At 41.7% G+C, this 24,822-nt stretch overlaps 2 protein-coding genes across 2 annotated transcripts; both read right to left on the reverse strand.

Moving 5' to 3' along the window:
* Positions 1 to 377: 377 nt before the first annotated feature.
* Positions 378 to 1,295, reverse strand: LOC140455071 (probable G-protein coupled receptor 139). The gene has a single exon (XM_072549735.1). The coding sequence runs from the start codon at positions 1,293 to 1,295 to the stop codon at positions 378 to 380; it is 918 nt and encodes a 305-aa protein (XP_072405836.1).
* Positions 1,296 to 19,751: 18,456 nt separating this feature from the next.
* LOC140455072 (probable G-protein coupled receptor 139) lies at positions 19,752 to 23,186 on the reverse strand. Its single transcript, XM_072549736.1, has 2 exons — positions 23,123 to 23,186; positions 19,752 to 20,656 (listed from the first exon to the last, which is right to left on the reverse strand). Exons 1-2 carry the CDS (start codon positions 23,184 to 23,186, stop codon positions 19,752 to 19,754), a joined length of 969 nt encoding a protein of 322 aa, XP_072405837.1.
* Between the last annotated feature and the right edge of the window lie 1,636 nt (positions 23,187 to 24,822).

Consider the following 24,822-nt stretch of genomic DNA (forward strand, 5'->3'; position numbering starts at 1 on the left):
TTCACCCAGGGCTTTCAGTCTCATTTGAGTTGCACTGAGAATTACAAAAAATAGATGGGGGTACAAGTGTGTTTTGTTCATTTGAAAGAATGTTATAACCAGTGAGGTTGGCATCTATTACCTAGAGGGCAGCTATGAGTAACCCAGATGACTATGGACCTGATAACACAGGTAAGTAGACCAGGTAAAAGTACCTGAATTCCATCCCTTCGTTCTGAGATGGCAATTAACTTTCAGGCTTGACAATCACTAATGGCCAGACAGTAAAGATATCTTTTTATTGAATGGAAATTTCACAAATGATGTGATTTCAAACTGTGCATCCAGGATTTTAGTGTAGGTTTCTGGATTATGGGCCCAGTGAGGTTATCATTACATCAGCACCTCCCCATGTCAATGTAAGGGGCTTTACAGAACAGCGAGGAGGGAGATTTAAACATATTTTTCATCTCCTCCCTGAACCTCCTCTGGGTCAGTGCATAAATACAGGTGTTTGTGCAGGAACTGGTGCACATCAGCAGGAACGCGACCCTGATTGCCACATATAGTGAGCTTGAACCTTGGAAAGCCACAAGCTGAGTAACACCGACGCAGATGTGGATGACAGTGATGGGGGCTGACAGCACCATGAAGCAGCCGGAGATAGTGAAGAGCAGAACAATGGAGGTCCTCCTGCTCTTCAGCTCAGGGTCTCTGCCCATTTCCCCAGCACCACCTCTGCTGCTCTTCAGGGCCCGGCGAGCTCTGCTGGCCACTAGGATGTGGTGGGCTGTGAGAGAGTTCAACAGCAGCAGCAGGGGAATAGGAACAAACATGTTTGAGATGTTGGTGAGCCACCGGTGAGCTGCCCAGGCTGGTGAAGTGATGTAACTGGCGATTGTACGGCAGCCCCACTGTACATTGTTCAGAACATGAGTGGGCTCATATCGAAAAGGCAAGGGAATGTTGACTATAATGTTAAAAGCACTCACGATTGATATGACCACAATGGCTGTTCTTTCAGTGCAGTACCTTGCTTTCAATTTGTTGCAGCAAATTGCTACAAAGCGGTCAAAGGTGAAGGCGATGGTGAACCAGATGGAGAGTTGGAGGCTGAGCCCTTGCAGGAAGACACTGAGTCGGCAGGCTGGAGTGTATTTCAGCAGCGAACCCGGGAAATAATCCCTGATGATCTGACTCACGATCACGTTGAAGACAAGGACCATCAAATCTCCTGTCGCCATGGCAGTCATGTAGCGAGTGATTCCTTTGGAAAGGCCGCACTTCCCTTGGGACAGAATCAGCAGTGTCATCATGTTCGCTGTAAAGAAAATCCAATCGTGAAGTGTATCAAAACGCCTATCAGGGAGTCACATTGTCAGGGATTCCAGAAGGTTGGAGCAAAACTGTGGGATGCTGTGTGTAATTATATATTTGTGCAACAACGAAAAACAGTGACATCTCAATGTATACCATGGTCTCTGTCAAGGAAGTAATTGGGTTAGGGTGAGGAATAGGGTTAGCGTAATTGGAAGAAGACTTGAGGAATAGTATACAAGTAGTTGTCACTTTGCACTACTTGACCTCCCCATTTCAAGAAAACAAATCCTATTTCTTTTCTGGCAGCTCAGAGAAGATTAATTTGCCTCATTCCAGGGATTAAAGTCTAGTTTTGTGAAGAAAGGTTATGCCTATATCAATCTGACTCCAGAAAACTGAGATGGTCTCATTGAAACATCTAAGGTCTTGAGGGGGAATGGAAAAATTAGAATACCAGGAGCTAGTTTCTTCTTGATAAGAAGGATTTAAACTAGGGGACACGGTTTAAGGATGAGCAGTTTCTCTTTCAATCAGAGATAAGGAGGCTTTTATTCTCTCAGAGAATGATTATGATGTGCAATGCTCTTCCTCTGAAGGTTATGATGGCTGGATCGATGAGATAGAGTTGGATAAATCTTGGATACATAAGTGAGTGGACACCCATGTCGTGCAGTCGGGATGATGGAGCTCATTCAGTTAAGTTCAGTTTAGTACAAGTCAGAAGGTGTTCAAATGACCAATTGGTCAATTCCTACTTCAAATCCATATGTTCCTACATTCCTTTTCCCTGGTTAATGTGTGCCAAAAAAGTTGTCTTTTTGAAATGTCTGCCATTGTCATCAAGAATCTGTCAACTTCATTAAATATACGTGAGGAATCTCCCTTAATAGCTCCCTCAGTAGCAAGGACTTTCAAACACCCTCCAACCATGGAGAGAAAGCCTTCCTCCTCACCTCAGTCTGAAATTGATACTCCTTTATTCTGAGACTATGCCCTTTTCGGATATTACAAAATCGAGCAGGCAAGATGAATGTCACAACAGCTCTTCACCACATAACAGGAATTTTAAGTATCACAAGGATGGGATTGAGAATTTGTGTCAGAAAATGCTTTTGATGCCATATTCAGGTGGAAGCAGAAACAGTCAAAGCACTCTGCCATCAGGGGAGACATCCTCTCAGCATTGACCCTGCCAAGCCCCTGAAGAATCTGATATGTCTAAACGAGATTAGCTCTTATTCTTCTAAAAGTCGACTCCCAAAATGTTTAGTCTTCACTCATTATACATTCCCTCCATATCTGTGATTTACCTAAAAATCCCTCTTTGATCTACCTTTTATGAAATGTTATCATTCTTTCAATATCAAAATCAAAACTGCTCACTTTACTTCTGATCTGGTCTCACCAGCACTGTGTACAATACCAGTAAGTCTTCCCTACACTCTGACTTGAACACACGTACCAACAGGCTCAAGAACAGCTTCTGAATTAGAGTGCTAAATGGTCTCTCTAACTTCTAACTTCAAAAGATTTTGACCTTGCTAATGTTAAGAATCATGCAACACCAGGTTATTGTCCAAAAGATTTAATTGGAAGCACAACCTTTCAGAGCACTGCTCCTTCATCAGGTGGTTGTCCACGATAACCTGGTGTTGTGTGATTTTTTTTAACTTTGTACACCCAGTCCAAGACCGGCATCTCCAAATCATGACCTTGCTAATGTTGATCTTGTTTTGCTCACCTCTTGTGCAGTTGTAACCTGTATGCTTCAGACCATCTGAACACCCATGATCTGTATGATCTTCGTTGCTATGTGGCAAAACAAAACATTTTACTGTACTCAGGTACATGTGACGACAATAAATCAAACAAAATCAAATGAAGTCTTGAAATAAAGGACAGCATTCCATTAGCATTCCTGATTACTGGCTGCACCTGTGTACTACCTTACTATGTTTGATGCACAAGTGCCCCTTTGTTTTCCAGCTTTCTGTGAATCTTTTTTCTCAATAAAAATAAACCTCAGTCTCTTGTCCTACTTTCTAGAATGGACATCTTCACATGATCACATGTTTTACTCCATTTGCCAACTTGTTGCCAGCAAACCCATCAATATCTCTCTGTAAACCGCTGGTATTCCTCTCATAATCTATCTTTCCAGTTATGTTTGGTGTCATGTGCAAATTTGGAAATGGTACATTCACTTCCTTCCTCCAAGTTATTAATATATATTGTAAACAGTTGTAATGCCAGCACTGATCCCAGTGAAAACCCACTGGTCATAGACCACCAACCTGAATAAAAACCAATACCCAATCATTGCTTCTCAGCCTGCGGCCAATTCTCTATTCATAACATTGCACTACCCCCAATAGCGCGGGGTCTTATTTAATGGCTTAATTTTCCGTAGCTACCTTGCTGAGGGGATTCTCAAAATTCAACGTAAAACATTTACAGTTGCCCCTCTATCTATTCTGGTTGAGTCTTCCTCAAAACATTCAAATCAATTTGTCAGAAAAAGAACTAACTATCATGAAACTGTCCTGTCTGCTATTAAGATTAGGATTTTTTAAATATTGTGCTGTCCCATATTTAGTAATTGATTCCAATACATTTTCAACGATAAATATAGTTACTCTTTGCTCACACCTCTCCGCACCCCTCACCGTTTTGAATACAGCTGGCACAGAAACCATTAACTCTGACACTACTCCAATTCCAAGGATTTTGGGAGCTTGCAACCCATGTGGCATAGTCGCTCAATGGAGAGCACTACAACCTCACAGTATCAGGGACCTGGGTTCAATTCCGACTTCAGTGCGACTTCCTGTCTGGCGATTGGTAGTTCTCCCTGTATCTGCGTGGGTTTCCTCTCTTAATCCAAAGGTCTGCAGGTCAGGGAAATTGGCCATGCTCATAGCTCATCGTGCGTGAGTCACGTAGATACCTCTTTTTCACCTGAGACTACAAGCCATCAGTGCGAGGCAACTTACTTGCGTTCAGCATCATTAGGCTGTCTAATACTCCTTCCTTAGTGATTGAGAAGGGCCTCAGTTTCTCCACCACGTTCTTTAGACGTTATGACGTGTTTGAAGTATCATCAATTGTAAGGAGTGATGCAAAATATCTGCAAAGTTCCACTCCCATTTCCATGTACCTTGTGATTATCTCTGCAGTTCATTTTCACTCTCATCACTCTCTTCCTTTTAACATAATTAAAGAAGCTTTTGCAGTCAGATCTTTTCTATCTTTCTGGCTGGCTCTCAGTTTATTATCTTTCTCTTTTGAGTCCTCCTTTGCTGCTCACTGTTGTCCTTTTTACATATTTAAAGAAGCTCTTACAGTCAGTTTTTAACTTCCTTATTGCTTGGCTATCAGTTTACTTTCTCTGTCTTTTCTGTCCTCCTTTGCTGAGTTCTGAATTTATCCCAATCTTCAGGCCTGTCACTGATTTCTGCGCCTCTGTGTGCTTTATCTTTCAACTCAATATGCTCCTGAACTTCCTTGGTTAGCCACGGTTGGTTTTTCCCACTTGTAGAATCTTTCCTTCTTACTGGGATGGATTTTCTTTTTGGAGGAGAGTCATGAATTATTCACTTAAATGTCTGCCATTGCAAGCTGACAGTCACTTCTGTCACTCTCCCCATGCAGTTCACTTTAGCTAACACTATTCCGTTTCAATGTAACCCCTTATGTTCAGGTTCAGCACAGGTGTTTCCAAACCAGAGGGTTAGGTTCGGACAAACAGCACTCAAGTTGAAACTGATGGCAATGAAGAGCAGGCAAAGGCAGCAATGTGCAGGAGATGAATTAGTGGGGTACAGCTGCAAATTGCAAGTCAAAATTCAACGCAGAACCAGGAATAAAAAATAATCATAGAAACTTTTAACCACTTACCAGGAATTCCAAGGATTGCAAGAATGGGAAAGAGAATTTCTATTGGAAGTTCCTGTGATCCCATTTTCAGGTGAAAGTGGAAGCAGTCAAAATGAGGCAAAGCATTGAAAGGCACTTGACTTATAGAGAAGGCAATCCTCCAGTGAGTGAGTGAGCAGATCTCATTAAACACACTATATCTAACAAACAAGTTATTGTGCAGCGTAATTAAAGTGAGCTCTCTGATCCAAACAGAATAATTGACAATGACTCCCAGCTTTCATAAGGACTGACGTCTTAGAGGAATGCGAGAGACTTAATTATTTTGGCTTAACTTTAATTCGATGCAGAGAGTATGTTATTCTATGAGGTAGATACAAAGTATAACAGTTCACCCTTATAATTCAACTTGTGCAAGCAGAGGGCTGAGGAGAAAGTGGGACTTGGAACCCAGGCCAACTAGCCCAGCATGAGAGACTGCACAACAGCGCCATGTCAGCCCTCAGTTGTAACTTTCTAAACTTACTCTTCTATTTCTCCAATGATTAAATGTATCTGGTGAACAATGTAAGGGTATTCTTAAGAGGCAGTTGGACATAGTATTCAAAAGAACTTTTTGACATTATTGCTATCGCTCAGCAAAGTTAATGAAATAAAATGCATTGCTTGCCAGAGCAGCCATATTTTACTTAAGGTTGCTTCAATCATGATGTTTTAATACATTGGTTTAATTCATATTAGCTTTTTGCCAGAGTGACCACGAATATATTGTTCTTTACAGTTAAATGAATGATTTTTGTATTGTACTGCTGTACTATTAAACTCCATAACACTTCATTTATTTTTCCACAAGGTTTCTCCTTTAGAAAAGAAAGCACAAAAAGATTGTGGACAATATGAATAAGTCCCTCGAATGTCATTTAGGCCATGAGAACTTAAGAAATTTGAATGTGTACATTTTGAACCTTTGTAGAGTCAACACAAGACTCAGTGTCTCTTTCGACGTTGGAGTCATTATCGACAATCAATCTATTTTTGTGAAAAATAACTGAGTCCCCTAACTTACCCTAAATTGAACACCAGAAACAGTTGAAAAATAAGGTGTTATTCATTTAGACAAAGATGATTAGAACTGATTTCTCTCGGAGGTATGCAAGACTTGGAAATTCCATGCCTCAAACAATTATGGAATGGATGAATTCTATGTATTTTTCACCTGTAAGTAGCTAGATTCATGATTATCCCTGGAATGAACATTATCAAGGATATTCTAGAACGTAAAATTCATGTTCAAATCAGATCAGCCATTATCTTATTGAATGACAGAGCAAATTTGAAGGGCCAAACGGTGAGTTTTGTATGCATTTTCACACCTTCATTGAAATAATGCTAGACACTCTAAAACTCTTTTTTGGAATCTAGGTGGGACTTCAATTACGGTGGTGGGATTGTTCTCAGAGTGGAGTGCATCTGGAAAAGAAATGGCTATTAAAATCTGAGTTGCGTTACACAGGACACATTCTTACTCAACTACTGATCAAAACAAATCAGAAGTAGGGAGGTTTTGCATCTTTTATTTTCAAAGGATTTGATTTTATTGTATTCCCCAAACCGATATGTTAAACATCAGGAGCATGCCGGTCACTAACATTGACCGATGATACAACTACTGACTTAGTGAAAGAGAAAGTGTGAATTTGAGGCAAGCTTGTGGATCGCAATTCAGTTCCAGTACATAGAGTTGGATTAAAGATTGACTCATAAAACGCTGAATTTGCCTTGGGAATAATGTAGCGAGTCCCTATTGATTCCAACTTTGCAAAATGGCCTGGCTAGTTCAAAAAAATTGGTCTCACTGAGGGTGAATCATCAGAAATAAGTACACCTGAAATACTTCCTGACTTCTTGTAGCTATATCTCAAGCTTATAGAATGAAATGGGTTATTCGGTGCAGGGGTGTGTGTTGGTGGGTGGAGTGTTCAGAATTGGTACATGACTTGGAAATTGAGTTTTTTGACAATTTCCAAGTATAAATAAAGTCACAACATCCGATGAAGGAAGAGACAGAGACTGACTTGTTCACTTGTTCATTGAATAAGAAGGGTTCAGCGGAATTTGGGCCAAGTGCTGGTAAATGGGACTAGATTAATTTAGTGCATCTGGTCAGCATGGAACAGTTGGACAAAAGATCTGTTTCTATGCTGTACATGTCTCTGACTCTATGGCTCTACAAATCCCTGAGAGTTATTATTTAATGAACAATGTGTTATGAAAGAAGTGGGGAGCATCTTGAGCACCTTGACGACCAAGACACAGACTTACAGTTGCTAGACAATGTTAAAAGTTATTATTAAGTACATTTTTGCAGAAGAGATTGAATATATCAAGTTGATTGCAGAACAAACATGGCTCTGGACAATGGAGTCATCTTTAATGGAGTTATGGTTCTTTAAGAAAGGAAGGTGTGCTATGAAGAGATTGCAGTGGCTGTACTCTGCTTAGATATCCTGGCAATATTTGATAAGGTGTTCCACCAAAGGTTGTGTAGAAAATGACAGCCCATGTTGTCGCAGATAACATATTGATACAGACAGGATGATTAGCTGTCCAAAAGAAAAGCAGAGAATATGCATAAATAGGTATTTTTTCTGGGTGTCAATATATGACCAGTTGTGCATGACAGAGATCATTTCTGAGGCCTCAGTTATTCATTATTATTAGAAATGACTTGGTCAAATGGACCAAAATTATGACTGCTATATTTGCTGTTTTGACAAAAATACATTGAAAGGTAAATAAGTGCTGAGGTATGAGGAGGCTACAAAGAAATATAAATTTTAAAAAAAACTCAATGATATGGAAACGTGAAAATTACATTGTAAATTTTGGCAGGAAGAATAAGAAAAATCTTTTCTTAATGATGAGATGTTCGAGTTCTGAGATGCAAAGGGATCCGAATGTTTGATGCAAAATGGTGGTTTTCAGGTAATAGCAAGGCTGCGGGAAAACAAATGGAAAGATATCATACATTGTGCAAGGAATTGACTGCAAAGAAGGAAGTCTACTTTTTAGAATCTTTAAACTTTGCAATGACTCTGAGATTAGTGGGACTTGATTCCCAGGCGACTATTGTTTACATCCTGGATGTTATTAGAACAACAACCACCACATTTAATACTTCAATTATACTTATGCATATGCTGGTGAGAAAGCAACATAGTTATGGCTACTTTGCTATTCTGGCAACATAGCTTGCTCAAGTAGCTTTATAATGTGATCAAAACACTGTCGATGACATTATGCATTCACTCACCCCGTGGAAAATCACTTCTATCCTGCTAGAATCACTTTGGATTCACTGAGAAAGTAATCAATATCCATACAAATTACAGGGAAAGTTAATACTCCTTTCAGCTAAAATGGTTTCAAGAACCCAAAAACTCATTTGTAATTTAGATAAACATTTTCTCAGGAGAAGAGAAGGGTGAATAATCAGAAACACTGAAATTGATTTATTGGGTGTTTTGACTCAAGTTGCAGTCAATTCAGAGTGCAAGTGTGCAATATATGTGTGCTGGACTTCACACAGAGGGTGGTGGGCATTTGGAACGTGTTGCCAGCAGAGGCGGTTGAGGCAGGCATGGCAGATTCATTTAAGATGTGTCTGGATAAATGCATGAGTAGGTGGGGCGTAAAGGGATGCAGATGCTTAGGAATTGATCAACAGGTTAAAACAGTACATTTGGATTGGATCAGGCTTGGAGGGCCGAAAGGGCCTGTTCCTGGGCTGTAAACTTTCTTTGTTCTTTGTTCTACATAAGTTCAACTCGTGCTAAATGTTGAGCAGATATTTCAGCAGGATATCATTAAGTTACTGCATTCAGATTAGTTGTATTTAGAAACAAGAAAAATTCACAAGAATCTGAATAAACAACACACAATATCATAAATGCGTCAGGTTAGGAAGCGTCTGTGGAGGGAGAGGGACAGACTGAGAGAGAGTTGGCGAGACTGAGAGACGGGGGGACGGGACAGCGGAGTCAGGAGGGAAGAGAAAGAGAAAGAAATAGAAGAAGGGTCGAGAGGAATGAAGGGGTGGCTGTGGTCATGGAGAGAGAGAGAGAAAAGAGAAAGAGGGACAGATAGGTGGAGAGAGGGGGGCAGTGGGTAGGAAAGAATGGGACAAATAGGGAGACAGAAAGAGAGAAAACTTTGTCAGATCCTTCATTGTTCTACATGGACTGGAATGAATCGAAATGAGTTCCTGCAGGATAGCCCATGTATCACAGTCGTTGCTGCCAAAAGGAGCTGGAAATGCAGCAGCTGTTTTGTGACACTGACAAATAAGGCATTGACATGCAAGGTCCCCTAAAGAAGAAGGGACTGAAGAAGGAGCACTGAAATCAAATCTTAAAAGCTGCTTTCTCTCCACAGGCCAGGTTTGCTGAGATTCGGCCTGTGGTTTCTGCTTTGGCTTCCGGTCTCAAGTGTCCACCCCATCGATAACATTTGAACTTCTTGATGGTTTCTGTGGCTGGATATCTCCAAGTAAAAGTTGGTGTCCCATTTCTTTCCGAACAGGGCTTATCCTAGTGAGATGATAAGCATTGAGGGTTCAGGAGGAGGGCACTCTTCATGGATTGACCAGGCTTGGCCCTATGCCTAAGCAACTTGTTTCTGACGCTGGTCTGCAGGAAATGTCATGATGTTGGCATTGAAATATAAGTGGCTAGATTAGAGTGGTGCTGGAAAAGCACAGCAGTTCAGGCAGAATCCGAGGAGCAGTGAAGTCGACGTTTTGGGCAAAAGCCCTTCATCAGGAATACAGCTGACGTCAGGGCGTGTCTTAAATTCATTGATGCGTGGGCGGAGGGGGATGAAGGTGAGGAATTTGCTGAGGACTGAATGTTTGTCCTCAATGAGGGGGAGATCAGGCAGAATGGTGAAAAGTTGAGAGCTGGGAGCTGGGATCTGGAGTGGGTGTGTTGGTGGGGGGAATGGGGGTGGAGTCATGAGCAGGGGTGGTGTTCCCCTCAGGGTTCTGGGAGGCGGGTATGGTGACAGTGGGATCTGTGGGGGTCATGTCAGCAGAATGCAGGTGAGTGGCGTTGGTGCGGGCGGAAGTGGTTGCAAACATGGCAGTAGGGGGCGCAAAGTTCACTGAGCAGGTGACATCAGCGAAATTGTCAGGGTCTGGAGTGATGTCACGTATGGTGCATGAAGAATTGTGAGAGGCAGAAGTGGCTGTTGAAGCGGCCATGAAGGGGGCGGAAGTGACATCATCACTCAGCGTGGAAATGGTGGCTGCACAAGCCACATGGCTAATGGTGTCCGAGCAGTTCCAGAGGCCAGGGAGAATCGACTGGAGTGTTTGAGGAGCCCTGGTTATGGAGGTGGGTAGATAAAAGTTTGTTGTACTTACAGTTTTGATGTTTGAGATGGAGTTGAAATACTGTTTGTTGAGAATATGAATTCTCCTGAGGATGTAGTACACAAGGGGTCCTTTGCAATTCTGAGAGAGTGTGCCCCTCAGCTGAGACAGGGCTGACTGGAGAGAGGTTAGGTGCTGGCGCATTGCTGCGAGCGTGGAGCGGAGGATCTTGAAGGAGAACCGTTGCTGGTGTTTTTGAATCTGTAGTCTGTACTGTTTGTCCTGTTTGGTTCTGAGCTCTGCTGGGTTAAAGGTGGTCCGGAGTCCATGTGGGACGAGATGGTTACGGAGGCAGGCACTGAGGAAGCAAATGTGGCTGTGGTAGCGAGTTTGTTTCAGGACATGGCTGAAGCACTTCAGGGCAGAGGAAATGACCTGGGAGTTGCAGTGGGAGAGGGACTCCCTGAGATTCTTTCAGTGGAATTGTCAGTGATGGTCATGTGAATGTGAATGTGAATGAATATTTACTTGGAAAAGTTGCTTGTGCTCTGAAATGTACCAGCCATACCATATTCATTAATTTACAAGATGTGTCCTTCATTTAAACACCATGCACAGACACGATTTCCAGCACTGTTGGACGATTTGTGAGTTGAAGCATTTCCCCCAACGATCATGTGCAATCAATCAGAAAACAAGAAGGAAAATCAGCAATAGATTGAAGTAACTTGAATTGAATCAGTTCAGCCCTGGGTACATATTGGCTGATCATTAAAGCATCCTGCTTCACACCAAGGTTAACACTTGTAAGAGACTTTGATGAATGTTTCCAATGCACTACTTACATTTGGAAACATTGAGTTCAAAAGTAGAGCAACATGGAAGTTTGGTTTTCCATTCTGCGAAGGAGCCTTGTTTTTACTGAGTGTCAGAAAACCATTATTTTGGCATTTAGTCAAAACAACATTTGTGAAAAATCATGTCATTTAAGGTAAGTGATAAGACAAGCTCCCTTGTGAGGTATTTGCTAAAGTGCTTAATCTCAGATATATGACTTAGCTCAAGGTAGAAGGCGAGGAGGTTCAACTCAAAGACAAAATATCCATACTGGCAGAAGAACATAGAAATTTGCAAGTCCCCAGGCCTTTGAATGGGGAAAATAGTTTTAAGTTGTATTAATAGTCCAAGTGGATAGTGCTGGGGAAATCTCAGGCTTTTTTTTTTGAACAGTGTTAACTTGTGTATGTGTCTCTTGATGAGAGAGAGGGCATTAGAGAGAGAACCATACCTGATGAATATGCATCGGGTACAGAAAGGAATTGCTTGTGAACCTATTAGATGAATAGGAAATTTAGGAATGAAGATGTTTCATTAGGTTTGAATACCTGCAAAGGATATTACCTAGAAAAAAGTTGATTTTTATTTGTTACATAGAACATAGAACATAGAAAAATACAGTGCAGTACAGGCCCTTCGGACCTCAATGTTGCGCCGACCGAAGCCGACCAAACCTGCACTAGCCCAATAACCTCCATATGCTTACCCAATGCCCGCTTGAATGACCATAAAAAGGGAGAGTCCACCACTGATACTGGCAGGGTATTCCATGAACTCACAACCCGCTGAGTAAAGAATCTACCCCTACCATCTGTCCTATACCAACCTCCCCTTAATTTAAAGCGGTGTCCCCTAGTAACAGCTGACTCCATACGTGGAAAAAGATTCTCACTGTCAACCCTATCTAAACCCCTAATCATTGTTGATAATAATAATACTTGTCAACATTATCTGGAAGTCTAAAAATAAGTAGCTCAAAGAATTAAAGGTAATGGGAAGTGAAAGGTACACATAATTTGATCCTGTGAACTGGTGCTATTGAACTGTGTATCTTCATTGCTTTCCTGAACCTGGAACAATCTTCTTTGCTTGTTTCTGCATGTGGACATAGAGGATTAAGAAGGAGATGAGAGTTCCAACCAATACAGTCACACGTTGGTGCATCATATTTAGTTTTCCTGTGATGAGAGCTGATTATTCTACAATGATTAGTACTTTTCTGTTACGTACATAGACCTGGTCAGTGCCTTCTGTTGCCCTGAGTTTGTCAGAAAATGAAACTGAGGACTGTTTAATAATTTTATTAAACCTTTAATATTTGTGTCAGGCTTGGAATGGAAGGATTCATGTATCAGTTCACTTTTGCACGTGGCTCATGAAAATGCCTCAGTTTCCATTCTGTCATCCATATCTCAGTCAAGGCTGTCAGTAAGTCTGAAGCCCAAATGTTCTGGTAGCATCGAAAATAATTATTGGCTTCACCAAAGCATCTTTTGAAATACTTTCTTCCCAAAGTCCTTCCTACAGTCCACGGTGACAATCTGATAATACATACATCAATCTCGAACTAAAAGCTTTCCATCTTCAACATCATTTTGCTTTTTTGAGCAACAATCAACATCTTTCTTGAGGGAGAGCCTGTCACCAAATGGCGTGAAAATATGTTGCCTATTTAATTAAGTGAAGTATTGTGATATTTCCAATAAACAATGTGAATTGGTGGCACAAATGGAATAAGTGGGAATGATATAATTGCCATTATAGAGACATGGTTTCAGGGTGACTAATTGTGAAAACTGAGGATCTTGGAACAGAGTGTCAAGATGAAGAGTATGAATGCAACAGAAATATAAGGGGCAACAATAATTAATTGGAGCTGTTCATAGTCTACACACCAGCAATGTTTTCTTGGGGAGAATATTAATTAGGAAATGAGAAGTGCATTTAACAATGCAAAAGCAATCCTTTTAGGTGACTATAATGTTATATAACCTGGAAAAAGTTAATGCATACCAATATGTTTGACATAACCTTGCTTTATTTCTTTTCTGGATTGTTTGCTGGTTCAGATTTATTGCCTGTCCGTAACTGCTCATGAACTGACCAGTTTAATAGACCAATGCAGATTCAGCCATTTGCTGTCAGTCCAGAGTCAAATGAATGCCAGACAAGGTAGCTAAAGGATACCAGCGAACCAGATGTGATTTTGTAAATATCAGAAGAGATGACAATGTTGGTATTAGGTTGATATTTATTGAATTGAAATAGTAACATCTGTCATCTTTGTATTAGAATTGCTGACCCCAGAACATTAATATGGGAGCCAGTGTTGCTAGTCTGAGGATTTTACCGCCTCACTATTACTTTCCCCTCCAGAATATGCTGCGATGGATTTTCTGGAGCCGTTGTTTGAGGAACCAACCAAGGAAGAGGTTGTTTTCCAATTTTACGTTCCACATTAAACAATGAGAAAAGGCCAATTATTAATCTTGTCATATAATGCTATATTTAACATCAATGACTATTCAAGAGTTGAATTGAAAGCTAGCTGATAGAAGGGCAAGATCTAGCGCTCACATCATTAACATATGGGTTTGAGCAAGTATGCATTCCTTTATAGTACAAAGACCCAAGAGGGAAAGTGAGGTCAGTGAAAGCAGCGAAGGAATTGAAATATTACAAAGTAGAATTGAACTGAGAACATTAAATCTATTTCTCTTTCCAAAGTTGCAGTTAGGCCTGTTCAATTTCTCCAGCAGTTTCTTTTTCTAGTTAAGTCAAATATTGCATTTGATCAATACATCACAAAGTTGATGAAAACTAATAATCCTAAAGATTAAGTGCACTTCAGAATGGAGCAAAGGATGCCTAAGGATGCAATAAAAAAGGAAGAGTAGAATATTGATTTTAAAAAGCAGGAAACATAAAGTTGTTAAAACTTCAACATGTACATAAAAAGTAAGTGGTTAGCAGAGACAAAATTGGTTAGGGGATTATTTATCACAACAACAAGAGAAATACTAAAGTTAAAATAATTACTGTGTGTCTGGCTGCTCAGAAAATGTTACAAGAAATCTCAGAGAAATGACAACTATTAATGAGATTGAAGAACTGAAGGCAATGTAAGAAAAACTCCTGTACAAATCAATGAAGCAGAAGGTTGACAAATTTCAGACATCTGAAGTTATGCATCCTAGTGTTTCAAACGTGATAGTTAATCAGTTACTGGACACAGTGCTGATCATCTTGGAAACTGATTTATGGAATACAAATTTACAGTATTGCAAATTTTGAACCCATGTTGAAAAAAGAATGAAGTGAGAAAACACAGAATGCCAAACCTGTTAGCCTGATATGACTGGTAGGGAAAATCCTCGTAGACAATGTATTCCAAAAAAAAATTGGACAGCTCTAAAATGATGGTCTGATTGGGCTGAGATCAATGAAGTGGAAATAATGTTCAGTGAAGTTATGTGAGCTGTCTGAGTCTGTTGCTGGCAGCATAGATGAGGGGGTGAAGTCAAAGCCTTAGGAGAACTGTCTTTGGACTATCATTCTAGAGGCTCAGATAATGTTGTGATGACCTGGGTTTAAATCTTGTTGTAGCGGATGGAAGAATATAAATTCAATTTTTAAAAATTTGAAATTAGGAGTCTACTGATGACATTGAATCCATTGTCAATAGTGAGAAGATGCTGTGTGATTCACTAATGGCCTTTAGGTAAGAACCTGACAGATGTAGGTCTGGCCTACATGTGACTACAGATGTGGTTGACACTTAAGTGTCCTCTAGGCAATTAGAGATGGAGAATAAATGCTAGCCATGTACTGAGAATAGATTATTTCTTTTAAAAAGAGAGTCATTGACATGTATTCTGATTTGAAAAAGGCACTTGATATATTTGCGTAGATGAGGACATTAAACAAAATGGGAGCACCTGGTTGAAGGAGGTGGATTGAGGGATGGTCAGGTGTAACAAAACAGACAGGAGAAATGCATGGTTTAGCAGTCTGTGACTGGTTGAGCACCACAAGTAACATTGCGTGAGCCTGAGCTGTTCATAATCTCTGCATCACAATTTGTAAATGAATCCAATATTTACAGTTTTGTGGATCACAGAATACGAGGTAGGGATGTGTGCTGTCGGGATCTCGAAGCTGCAAAAGGAATTGCACAGACTGATTCTATAGCTACGAAAATTCCAATAGAATGTCATTTCAGTTCGTGTGAGGTTGTCCACTTTGGCCTTTTTATAAATATTCCACACCTCAATCATCGCTTACAAAGATTATACAGTTCTGATATCCAAAGGGCAATAGGTGTTCTTGTTTGTAAGTCACTGAAAGCTAGCATGCAGGTGCCTCGAGTAATTTGGAAGGCAAATGGTTTGTTGGACTTTAGCACAAGATCATGGACGTGCACAAACAAGGAAGTTGTGCATCAGTAATGTAGAACATAGGCGAGACCACTTGGAATACTTTGTACCAGTTTGCTACGCTCAACAAAGAAGAAATAACATATCTTTCCAAAAGGTTCCACAAAGTGATTCCTCAGACTGTTTTCTAGGATATTGGAAACTCCTGTGAGGATAGATTGCAAAAACTAGGATTGCGTCCTCTTAACTAGGTGATAGTGAGTACTGCAGATGCTCGAGATCAGAGTCAGTAGTGTGGCGCTGGAAAAGAACGGAAGGTCAGGCAGCATCCGAGGAGCAGGAAAATTGATGTTTCGAACAAAAGCCATCCTGATGAAGACACTAATCTTGCGTCCTCTAAAGCTTGGAAAAATGAAAAGGAATCTTGTTGCAGCTTACAAAATTTTATAAACACTCACAGAGCTTTCCACTAGCTGAACCAGGGGATAGAGTTGCAGAGTAAGGGAAAGCCATTTGGGACCAATCATGATCCAACAGGTTCTGAAGTTCTTTCATTTGAAACTGTAGCTTCATGAGACACAGATAGTGGTCTGTTCAGAGCATCTAACCTTGTTGTAACAAGAAAAGCAGATGGAATTTTGGAATTTACTGCCGAAGGAGTAGAATATAAAAAATAGTGAAGTGTTGCTGTCCATGTCCAAGGTATTTGTATGACTGCAAATGCAGTACTGCATGCAGTTCTGGTCTCCTCACATGAGAAGGGATGAAGTTGCATTGGATATTGTTCAGAAGGACTTCACAAGATTGATTCCAGAGATGACCACTCGTGTTATGCAAAGAAATTGGATAGATTATGCCTATACTTACTCAGGTGTACAAGAGTGAGCGGACATCTAATTGAGAAATATAAGATGTGTGTGAGAGAGAGAGAGGCACAAACTGGACGTCGAGTGGATATTTCTTCCTACGGGACAACCTGGAATTAGGGTCACCATTTTAGGATCGTGCAGTAGCACATTTAAAACAAGGACGAGGATGAGTTTCTTCTCTCAAAGGGTTATGAATCCGTTGAATTCATTACCCCAGAGTGTGGTGAATTCTGGTACATTGAGTACATTTAAGGAAGGGGTAGACGGATTTATAATTAGTAATGGGTAGTAGGATTTTGGGGATCAGGCAGAAAAATGAAGTTGAGCTTGAGGTGAGATCTGGCATGATTGTATCAAATGGCTTAATGTACTAAATGGACTAATCCTCCTCCCAGTCCTAATTCTCTCATTCGAACCATTGAATGTTGAGACTAACGTTCCTGATGCCGAGTATTCCATTTAGAATACAAATTTACAATTGTTCTTACTGGCTGCACAAAGTTTGAGCTGAAAAATATGTTTCTGGAAAAGCGCAGCAGGTCAGACAGCATCCAAGGAGCAGGCGAATCCACGTTTCGGGCATGAGCCCTTCTTCAGGAATGAGGAAGCTGTGCCAAGCAGGCTAAGATAAAAGGTAGGAAGGAGGGACTTGGGGGAAGGGCGTTGGGAATGTGATTTGTGGAAGGAGGTTAAGGTGAGGGTGATAGGCCAGAGAGGGGTGGGGGCGGAGAGGTCAGGAAGAAGATTGCAGCTCAAGAAGGCGGTGCTGAGTCTGAGGGTTGTGAATGAGATAAGGTGGGGGGAGGGGAAATGAGGAAGCTGGAGAAATTTGCATTCATCCCTTGTGGTTGGAGGTTTCCTAGGCGGAAGTTGAGGCGCTCTTCCGCCAGGCGTCATGTTGCCATGGTCTGGCGATGGAGGAGGCCAAGGACCTGCATGTCCTTGATGGAGTGGGAGGGGGAGTTACAGTGTTTAGCCATAGGGTGGTTGGGTTGATTGGTATGGGTGTCCCAGAGGTCTTCTCTGAAACATTCCGCAAGTCGGCATCCTGTCTCCCCAATGTAGAGGAGGCCACATCGAGTGCAGTGGATGCAGTAAATGATGTGTGTGGAGGTGCAGGTGCATTTGTGACGGATATGAAAGGATCCCTTGGGGCCTTGGAGGGAAGTGAGGGGGGGTGTGGGCGCAAGCTTTGCATTTCTTGCGGTTGTAGGGGAAGGTGCTGGGAGTGGAGGTTGGGTTGGTAGGGGGTGTGGACCGGATGAGGGAGTCGCGGAGGGAGTGGTCTTTCTGGAACGCTGATGGGGAGGGAAATATATCCTTAGTGGTGGGACCTGTTTGGAGGTGGTGGAAATGATGAAGGATGATACAATGTATCTGGAAGTTGGTGGGGTGGTAGGTGAGGACCAGTGGGGTTCTGTCCTGGTGGCGATTGGAGTGGTGGGGTTCAAGGGTGGGGAAGTGGGAAGTGGAGGATATGGGGTGGAGAGCATCATCAACCACGTCTGAGGAGAAATTGCGGTCTTTGAAGAAGGAGGTCATGTGGGTTGTTCGGTATTGGAACTAGTCCTCCTGGGAGCAGATGCGGCGGAGACGAAGGAATTGGGAATATAGGATGGCGTTTTTACAGGGGGCAGGGTGGGAGGAGGTGCACACGGTTTGTCCAAGCTATGAACCTGAACTCCTCGATGTTTTTAGATGACAACACTCTCCAAGCCCAGAACATGATAAGTGGAAGTCCTGCACTGGTCTGTCGCAACAAAATGCAATACCTCGCATCTTTCTGAATCAAACTCCATCCACCACTACAAGTCCATATGTACCTAGACCTGAACAACATTCAGGCTTGCGCTAAATGAAAAGTACTGATGCATCATCTGATACCTTCGAAATTCGCTCCCTGTTCCAACAATGCACACTCACATCTAAATGTAACCTCTACAAGTTAGACTGCGATTAGTAAGTCTCCAAGCATAGCATTTGCCGAACCTGTGATTTCTACCAGCTAAAGCTACAAAGATAGCATATACACTGCAAGTTCCTTTTCAAAGCACATGCCTTCCTGAGCTGTAAATATACTGTCATTCCTTCACTGTCACTAGGTCAAGAATTCTCCTTGTCGCAGACTCTGCCTATTCTTCAATATTGGTCGCTGCTTCCTTCAGTGACTCTGACAAACCATCCCGTACTTTCAGATAGATAGTGAAAGGTCGTAAATTGCCTGTTTTCAGCTGAACATGTTTCCATCTCATCTCAAAGTCGATTTCTTCCACACCTCGACGCATCAAAAATTGTTAGAGTGCATACTGTGCAAATCCTTTATCATTCTAACTGCCTCTATCAACACACAAAGAAAATGACCTCATTATTTCTGTTTCTGGTTCAAAGTTACATGGATTATTTTTTTACCTGGCATTATTCGAATGGATGTCTTCTGTACCCTCAGAATTAACCCCAACCTGCCAATGTGACTCCCAAATCCACAGCAAACTCTGCAGTTGTGGTCGCACTAATGACTGGGTTACTATCAGTCCCAACATTTTTGATATTTGAACCATGATGGTCACATGAGTTATACCGCACACTTGAAACAGATGGGTTTTGGCACAGGTTTTCTTGATCAGAGGCAGGGGCACTACCAGTGCAGCACATGACCATTATCTTTACATTTCTACCCTGTACATTGCTTCCCCCACCTCACTTCAACTTATTTAAATCCGTTGTGGATTTCACAGAAAATTTCAAGAAAATGGCAATGTTCAATGTCAGTCGCCCTATTAAAATTGGCATCTCGTATTTTGTTCTGTTGGGTAAGTGGGCATCACAGGGTCGGGTGGCATATATTGCACTGAGGTGCATTAAGAATCAACAAGTGACTATGAGTCTGATATCCCATGTAAGTAAAAATATCAGAATCTTTTCTCAAAAGGACACCAATTGTTAGATGACAATTGACACTCACTCGTGACAATCACTCATGTTTTTATAGCTTGTTAATGAATGGACATTTTTACAATTTGAGATATGGGATTTGAAACTGTGTCCCCAGCACATAAGCTTTGGGCTCTGGATTACTGGCTCAGTGAGATTATCACTCTCCCACCATCTCTGCCTCAACATAAATTATTCATGTATATTACAGAGTAGAGAATAGGGAGATTTCAGCACATGCTTCACCTCCTTTCTGAATCTCCTCTGGGTCAGTGCGTAAATGCAAGTGTTTGTGCAGGAGCTGGTGCACATCAGCAGGAATGCCACCATGATTCCCAAATAGAGCGAGTTTGACCCTTGGAAAGCCACTGTGTGGGTAACGCCGACACAGATGTGGATGAGAGTGATGGGTGCTGAGAGTAACACGAAGCAGCCGGAGATGGTGAAGAGCAGAACGATGGAGGTTCTCCTGCTCTTCAGCTCGGGGTCTCTGTCCATTTCCCCAGCACCACCTCTGCTGCTCTTCAGGGCACGGCGAGCTCTGCTGGCTACCAGAATGTGCCGGGCAGTGAGAGAGTTCAACAGCAGCAGCAGGGGAATAGGAAGAAACATGTTTGAGATGTTGGTGAGCCAGCGGTGAGCTGCCCAGGCCGGTGAAGTGAGGTAACCGGTGACGGTGCGGCAGCCCCATTGTACATTGTTCAGAACATGAGTGGGTTCATAGCGAAAAGGCAAGGGAATGTTGACAGTAATGTTAAGAGTGCTCACGATGGATATGACCACATTGGCTGTTCTTTCAGTGCAATATCTCGCCTTTAATTTGTTGCAGCAAATTGCTATAAAGCGGTCAAAGGTGAAGGCGATGGTAAACCAGATGGAGAGTTGGAGGCTCAGCCCTTGCAGGAAGGCACTGAGTTGGCACACAGGAGTGTAGTTCAGCAGTGAGTCCGGGAAATGATACTTGAAGATCTGACCCACAATCACGTTGAAGACAAGGACCATCAGATCTCCTGTTGCCATGGCAGTCATGTAGAGGGTGATTCCCTTGGAAAGGCCGCACTTCCCTTGGGAAAGAATCAGCACTGTCATCAGATTCGCTGAAAAAAAAGAAATCCAATTGTCACATGTATCAAAATAGAGAGATGGACACAGACAAGGTCTGGAACTCCAGAAGGAGGGTTCCGCAAATTTGCAGGTGTTGCCTGGTGATTCTAGACTTGTACATCAATGAAAACAAACTGACATCTTATTGGCAACATCTGTATCATGGAAGTATTCTGAAAGTGATTTCAGGAGTTGAATACAACTCTTTGTCACTTCGCATCCCTTGGCCTCTCTATTTCAAGAAAACAAATATTACTGCTTTTAAAGCTTGGAGAAGATTCATTGCCTTATTCCTGGGATTAAAGTCTTTTGCTGCGAAGAAAGATTTCACCTTCATCTATTCAAGGCCAGCAGAATGCAAAGTGATCTCAGTGAAACATGCCAGTTATCGAGGAGACTGGATAAGATGGATCACTGGGAAATAGTCTCCTCTTCATGGGGCACTTGGGGATACAGTTTAGTAATAAGTAGTTTCCCTTATCAATTAGACATAAGGATATTTCTATTCTGTTCAAGGGTGTATACTATGTGGAATTCTCTTCCTCTGAAGGTAGTGGGGCTGTGTCAGAAAGACTGAGTTGGATTGTTTTGAACACATGAGGCCTTCGAGGGCTGTGTAATGCAGGCAGGAAACTGGAGCTTATTCTCATCAACAATACTCCTGATGAAATTTGGAAAGATTTCAAAGTGCCACATTCTTTTCCGAATTCGTACGTTTCTGTATTCCTCATCTGTGGCTAACTTCCGTCAAAAAAGTTTTATTTCTGAGATGCCTTTTATGTGTGCCCCGACCATCAAGAACCTGTCGATGTCAGTCCTTTAAACAGACGTGCGGACTCCGCCCTCGCAGCTCTCTCTATGGCAACAACTTTCAAACAGTCACAATGGTCGAGAGAGAAGACATTTCTGCTCATCTCAGTATTAAATTGGCACTCCTTTATTCTGAGATAGTGCCCTCTGGGACATTTCAAAACATCGCAGGCAAGGAAAATTACACATCTTCTGAGCGCTTCACAATAATTTGAAGAATTTTCATGGTGGAGTTGAGAGTTTCTAATCGAAATTATTGTGGTCCCATTTTCTAGTGAAAATGGGAATAGCCAAAGAACTCTTCAATGAGGGGAAAGCATTCTCTCAAAATTTACCTTCTAAATTGCCTTAGAAATCCGATATATCTAAATGAGATCACCTCTGATTGTTCTAAACTCCAGTGAGTAGACTCCCTCACTATGCTTTATCTGTGACTTAACTTTATATGTTTCATTCTTAGGTAACTCCAAGACGCTTTGAATTCAATCTTTCTGCAACTCTTCCCCGTTTAATAAAACTGTGTCCTTTGTTCTCCATTCCAAAATGAACAGTTTCACGTTGACCTGCATTATATTCCGGTTTCTGCCATTTTCCACACTTACATAACTGATCAGCATCTTTCTGTAAACTGTTTGAATCCCCCTCTCAATCTGCCTTTTCCATTTTTGTTTGATATCGTTTGCAAATTTGGACAGAGTACATTCACTTCCTTCCTGCAAATATTTAATCTAAGCTCTTAATATCCCTCCAGAACACTACTGGTCATGGGTCTCGGACAAATCCCATATCCCCATTCATTGCTTCCTGATCTTTAGACAATTCTCCATCCAATACTATTAAGCTGCCTCCAACACAATGGGCTGTTACCTTAACAACTTAACCGTTTCAGAGGTACTTCATCGAGTGCTTTATCAATGTCCAAATCCAACAGATCTTCTGTTTCCTCTCCATCCAAACTGTTTGAGACTTCCTCAGAAATTCCAAGAAATTTCCCTTCATGAACCTGTGCTGACTCTGCTTGATGGGATTTGCACTTTGCAAATGTTCTGTTACCCCTAACCTTATTACTTTGTTCCAATATTTTTCAACAATCGATATACTTTAACTCTTTATGCGTCCCTCACGTTTTATAATAGGAGTGTCACATTGTCAGTTTTGTAAATCCTTGGCATTTCCAGACACTCCAAGAATTTTTTGTCATTTAGAGCGAATGCATGGCCCTGTTGCCAATTCTTTTAGGGCACTGGGAAGCAAGTCGTCACGGTCAGGACACTTATTTGCCTTGAACCCCATTAGTTTGTCAAATGCTCCTGTTTCAGTGGTGTTGAAATGACATAATTCCTCTCCCATATTCTTCTGCATTAATGGGATGTTTGAAATATTCTCCACCGTAAAGATCGATGCAAAACATTGATTTAAATCCTTTGGCATTGCTTGTTTTCTTTATTTGAGTGAAAGACAGTTGTTTCCAACCGTCAGACATCTGGGACTGGACTGATGAAGCTCAGACTGAAACCAATGGTGATTAAGAGACGGCAAACTCAGCAAGCAGCAGGAATTCCATTTGGGGGACATTGGAGAAAATTGCAGACACCCAAATCAAATCAGAACACACAAGAATAATGTCACAGCGGCTTCGAATCACTTACCAGGAATTCCAAAGACGGCAAGAATGGGAAAGAGAATTTCAAGTGGAAGCGCCTGTGGTCCCATTTTTTGATGAAAACAGAAACAGTCAAAATGAGGCAACACATTGAAATACACTCAACTTATACACAAGTCTCCATCCTCAGGGAGAGTGCGAACAGATGTCATTAAACACACAAATTCTAACATACACATTAATTAAGGTGAGGAACCTGGGACTGATAGTGCGGGTATCTCCTGTGGCTATCCCCATCTGAAACATGCTGTTTTGGAAAATGTATGAGGTGATGGACTCTCAGAGGAATGTAGCACAAACAACCATGTTCCTGGTACCAAGACGGGCTGTCATGGAATGAGTGATAGGTAAGGTTCCAAGCGATCCATTGTGATAGGAGACGTTCTAGTCAGAGGCGGAGACCGACGTTTCTGTGGCTAGCAGTGAGAAGTCAGAATGGTATGTTACCTACCTGGTGCCAGGATCAAGGATATCTCAAAGAGAGGGGAAAATGTTCTCAAAGGGGAGAGGGACGAGCAGGAGGTCATTGTACACATTGGAACCAACCACATAGGAATGGAAAAGAATGAGATTCTGAAGGGAGAATGTAAGATGTTCGGCAGGAATTGAAAATGGAGATCCTTGTGGTTAGTAATACCTGGATTACATCTGGTGATGTTAGCGAGTGAGGATAGGAATAGGACCCCAGATCAGATGAATGCGTGGCTGAGAAGCTGGTGCAGGGGAGAAGAGTTCACAGTGGATAATTGGAAACTATAAAAGAATAATTAATTGTGCCTGAATTGGAAGGGAACGATATGTTGGCGGGGAGATTGCAAGAGCTACTCAGGAGGACTTTAAACTAGTAAGATGAGGTGTGTGGTGGGGGGAGATAGTGAGGAAAGACATCATTCTGAGATTGGTAGAGTTGGGAAAATGAGCAAGTCAAACTATATGCGCAGGCAGAAATAAAGCAAAGAAAGGTAGTACTGAAATTAACTGCATTTATTTCAAAGCAAGAGATTAAACAGGGAAGGCAGATGAACTAGAGCATTGTTAGAAACATGGGCCTCGGATTTCAAAGCAATTGCAGAGATTTGGCGAACAGGTAGACAGGACTGGTAGCTACATTTTCCAAATAAAAAATGCGAAAGCAAAGATAGAAATGGGTTTGGGGAAGTGGGTGACATGGGTGGTGGTGTGCGTGGAAGTGGCAAAAGACGAGGTGTTTTTGAAAAGAAATGACATTATGGCTATACTTAGGCGGGATATTCCTGGGAATACGTTCAGGATTCTTATTTGAATGGATCTGAGAAATAAGAAATGGATGATCACATTATTCGGACATTACTATCGACTTTCCAATAGTCAGTGGGAAATTGAGAAACAAATTTGTAAGGAGATCTCAACTATCTGTAATAATAACAGAGTAATTGTGGTAGAGGATGATTACTTTCTAAACATTGACTGAGATTGCCACCGTGATGAGGATTTAGATGGAGAGGAATTTATTAGGTGTGTTTCGAAACTTTTCTGATTCAGTATGTGAATGTACCCACGAGAGAACATGCAAACGTGACCTTCTCTTGGGAAATAAGGCAGGGCAGGTGATTGAGGTGTCAGTGGGGGAACACTTTGGGGCCAGCGACCATAATTCTATGAGTATTAAAATAGTGATAGAAAAGGATAGACTGGTTATAAACGTGA

The sequence above is a fragment of the Chiloscyllium punctatum genome, chromosome 30 (assembly GCF_047496795.1).
Source record: "Chiloscyllium punctatum isolate Juve2018m chromosome 30, sChiPun1.3, whole genome shotgun sequence".
NCBI lineage: Eukaryota > Metazoa > Chordata > Chondrichthyes > Orectolobiformes > Hemiscylliidae > Chiloscyllium > Chiloscyllium punctatum.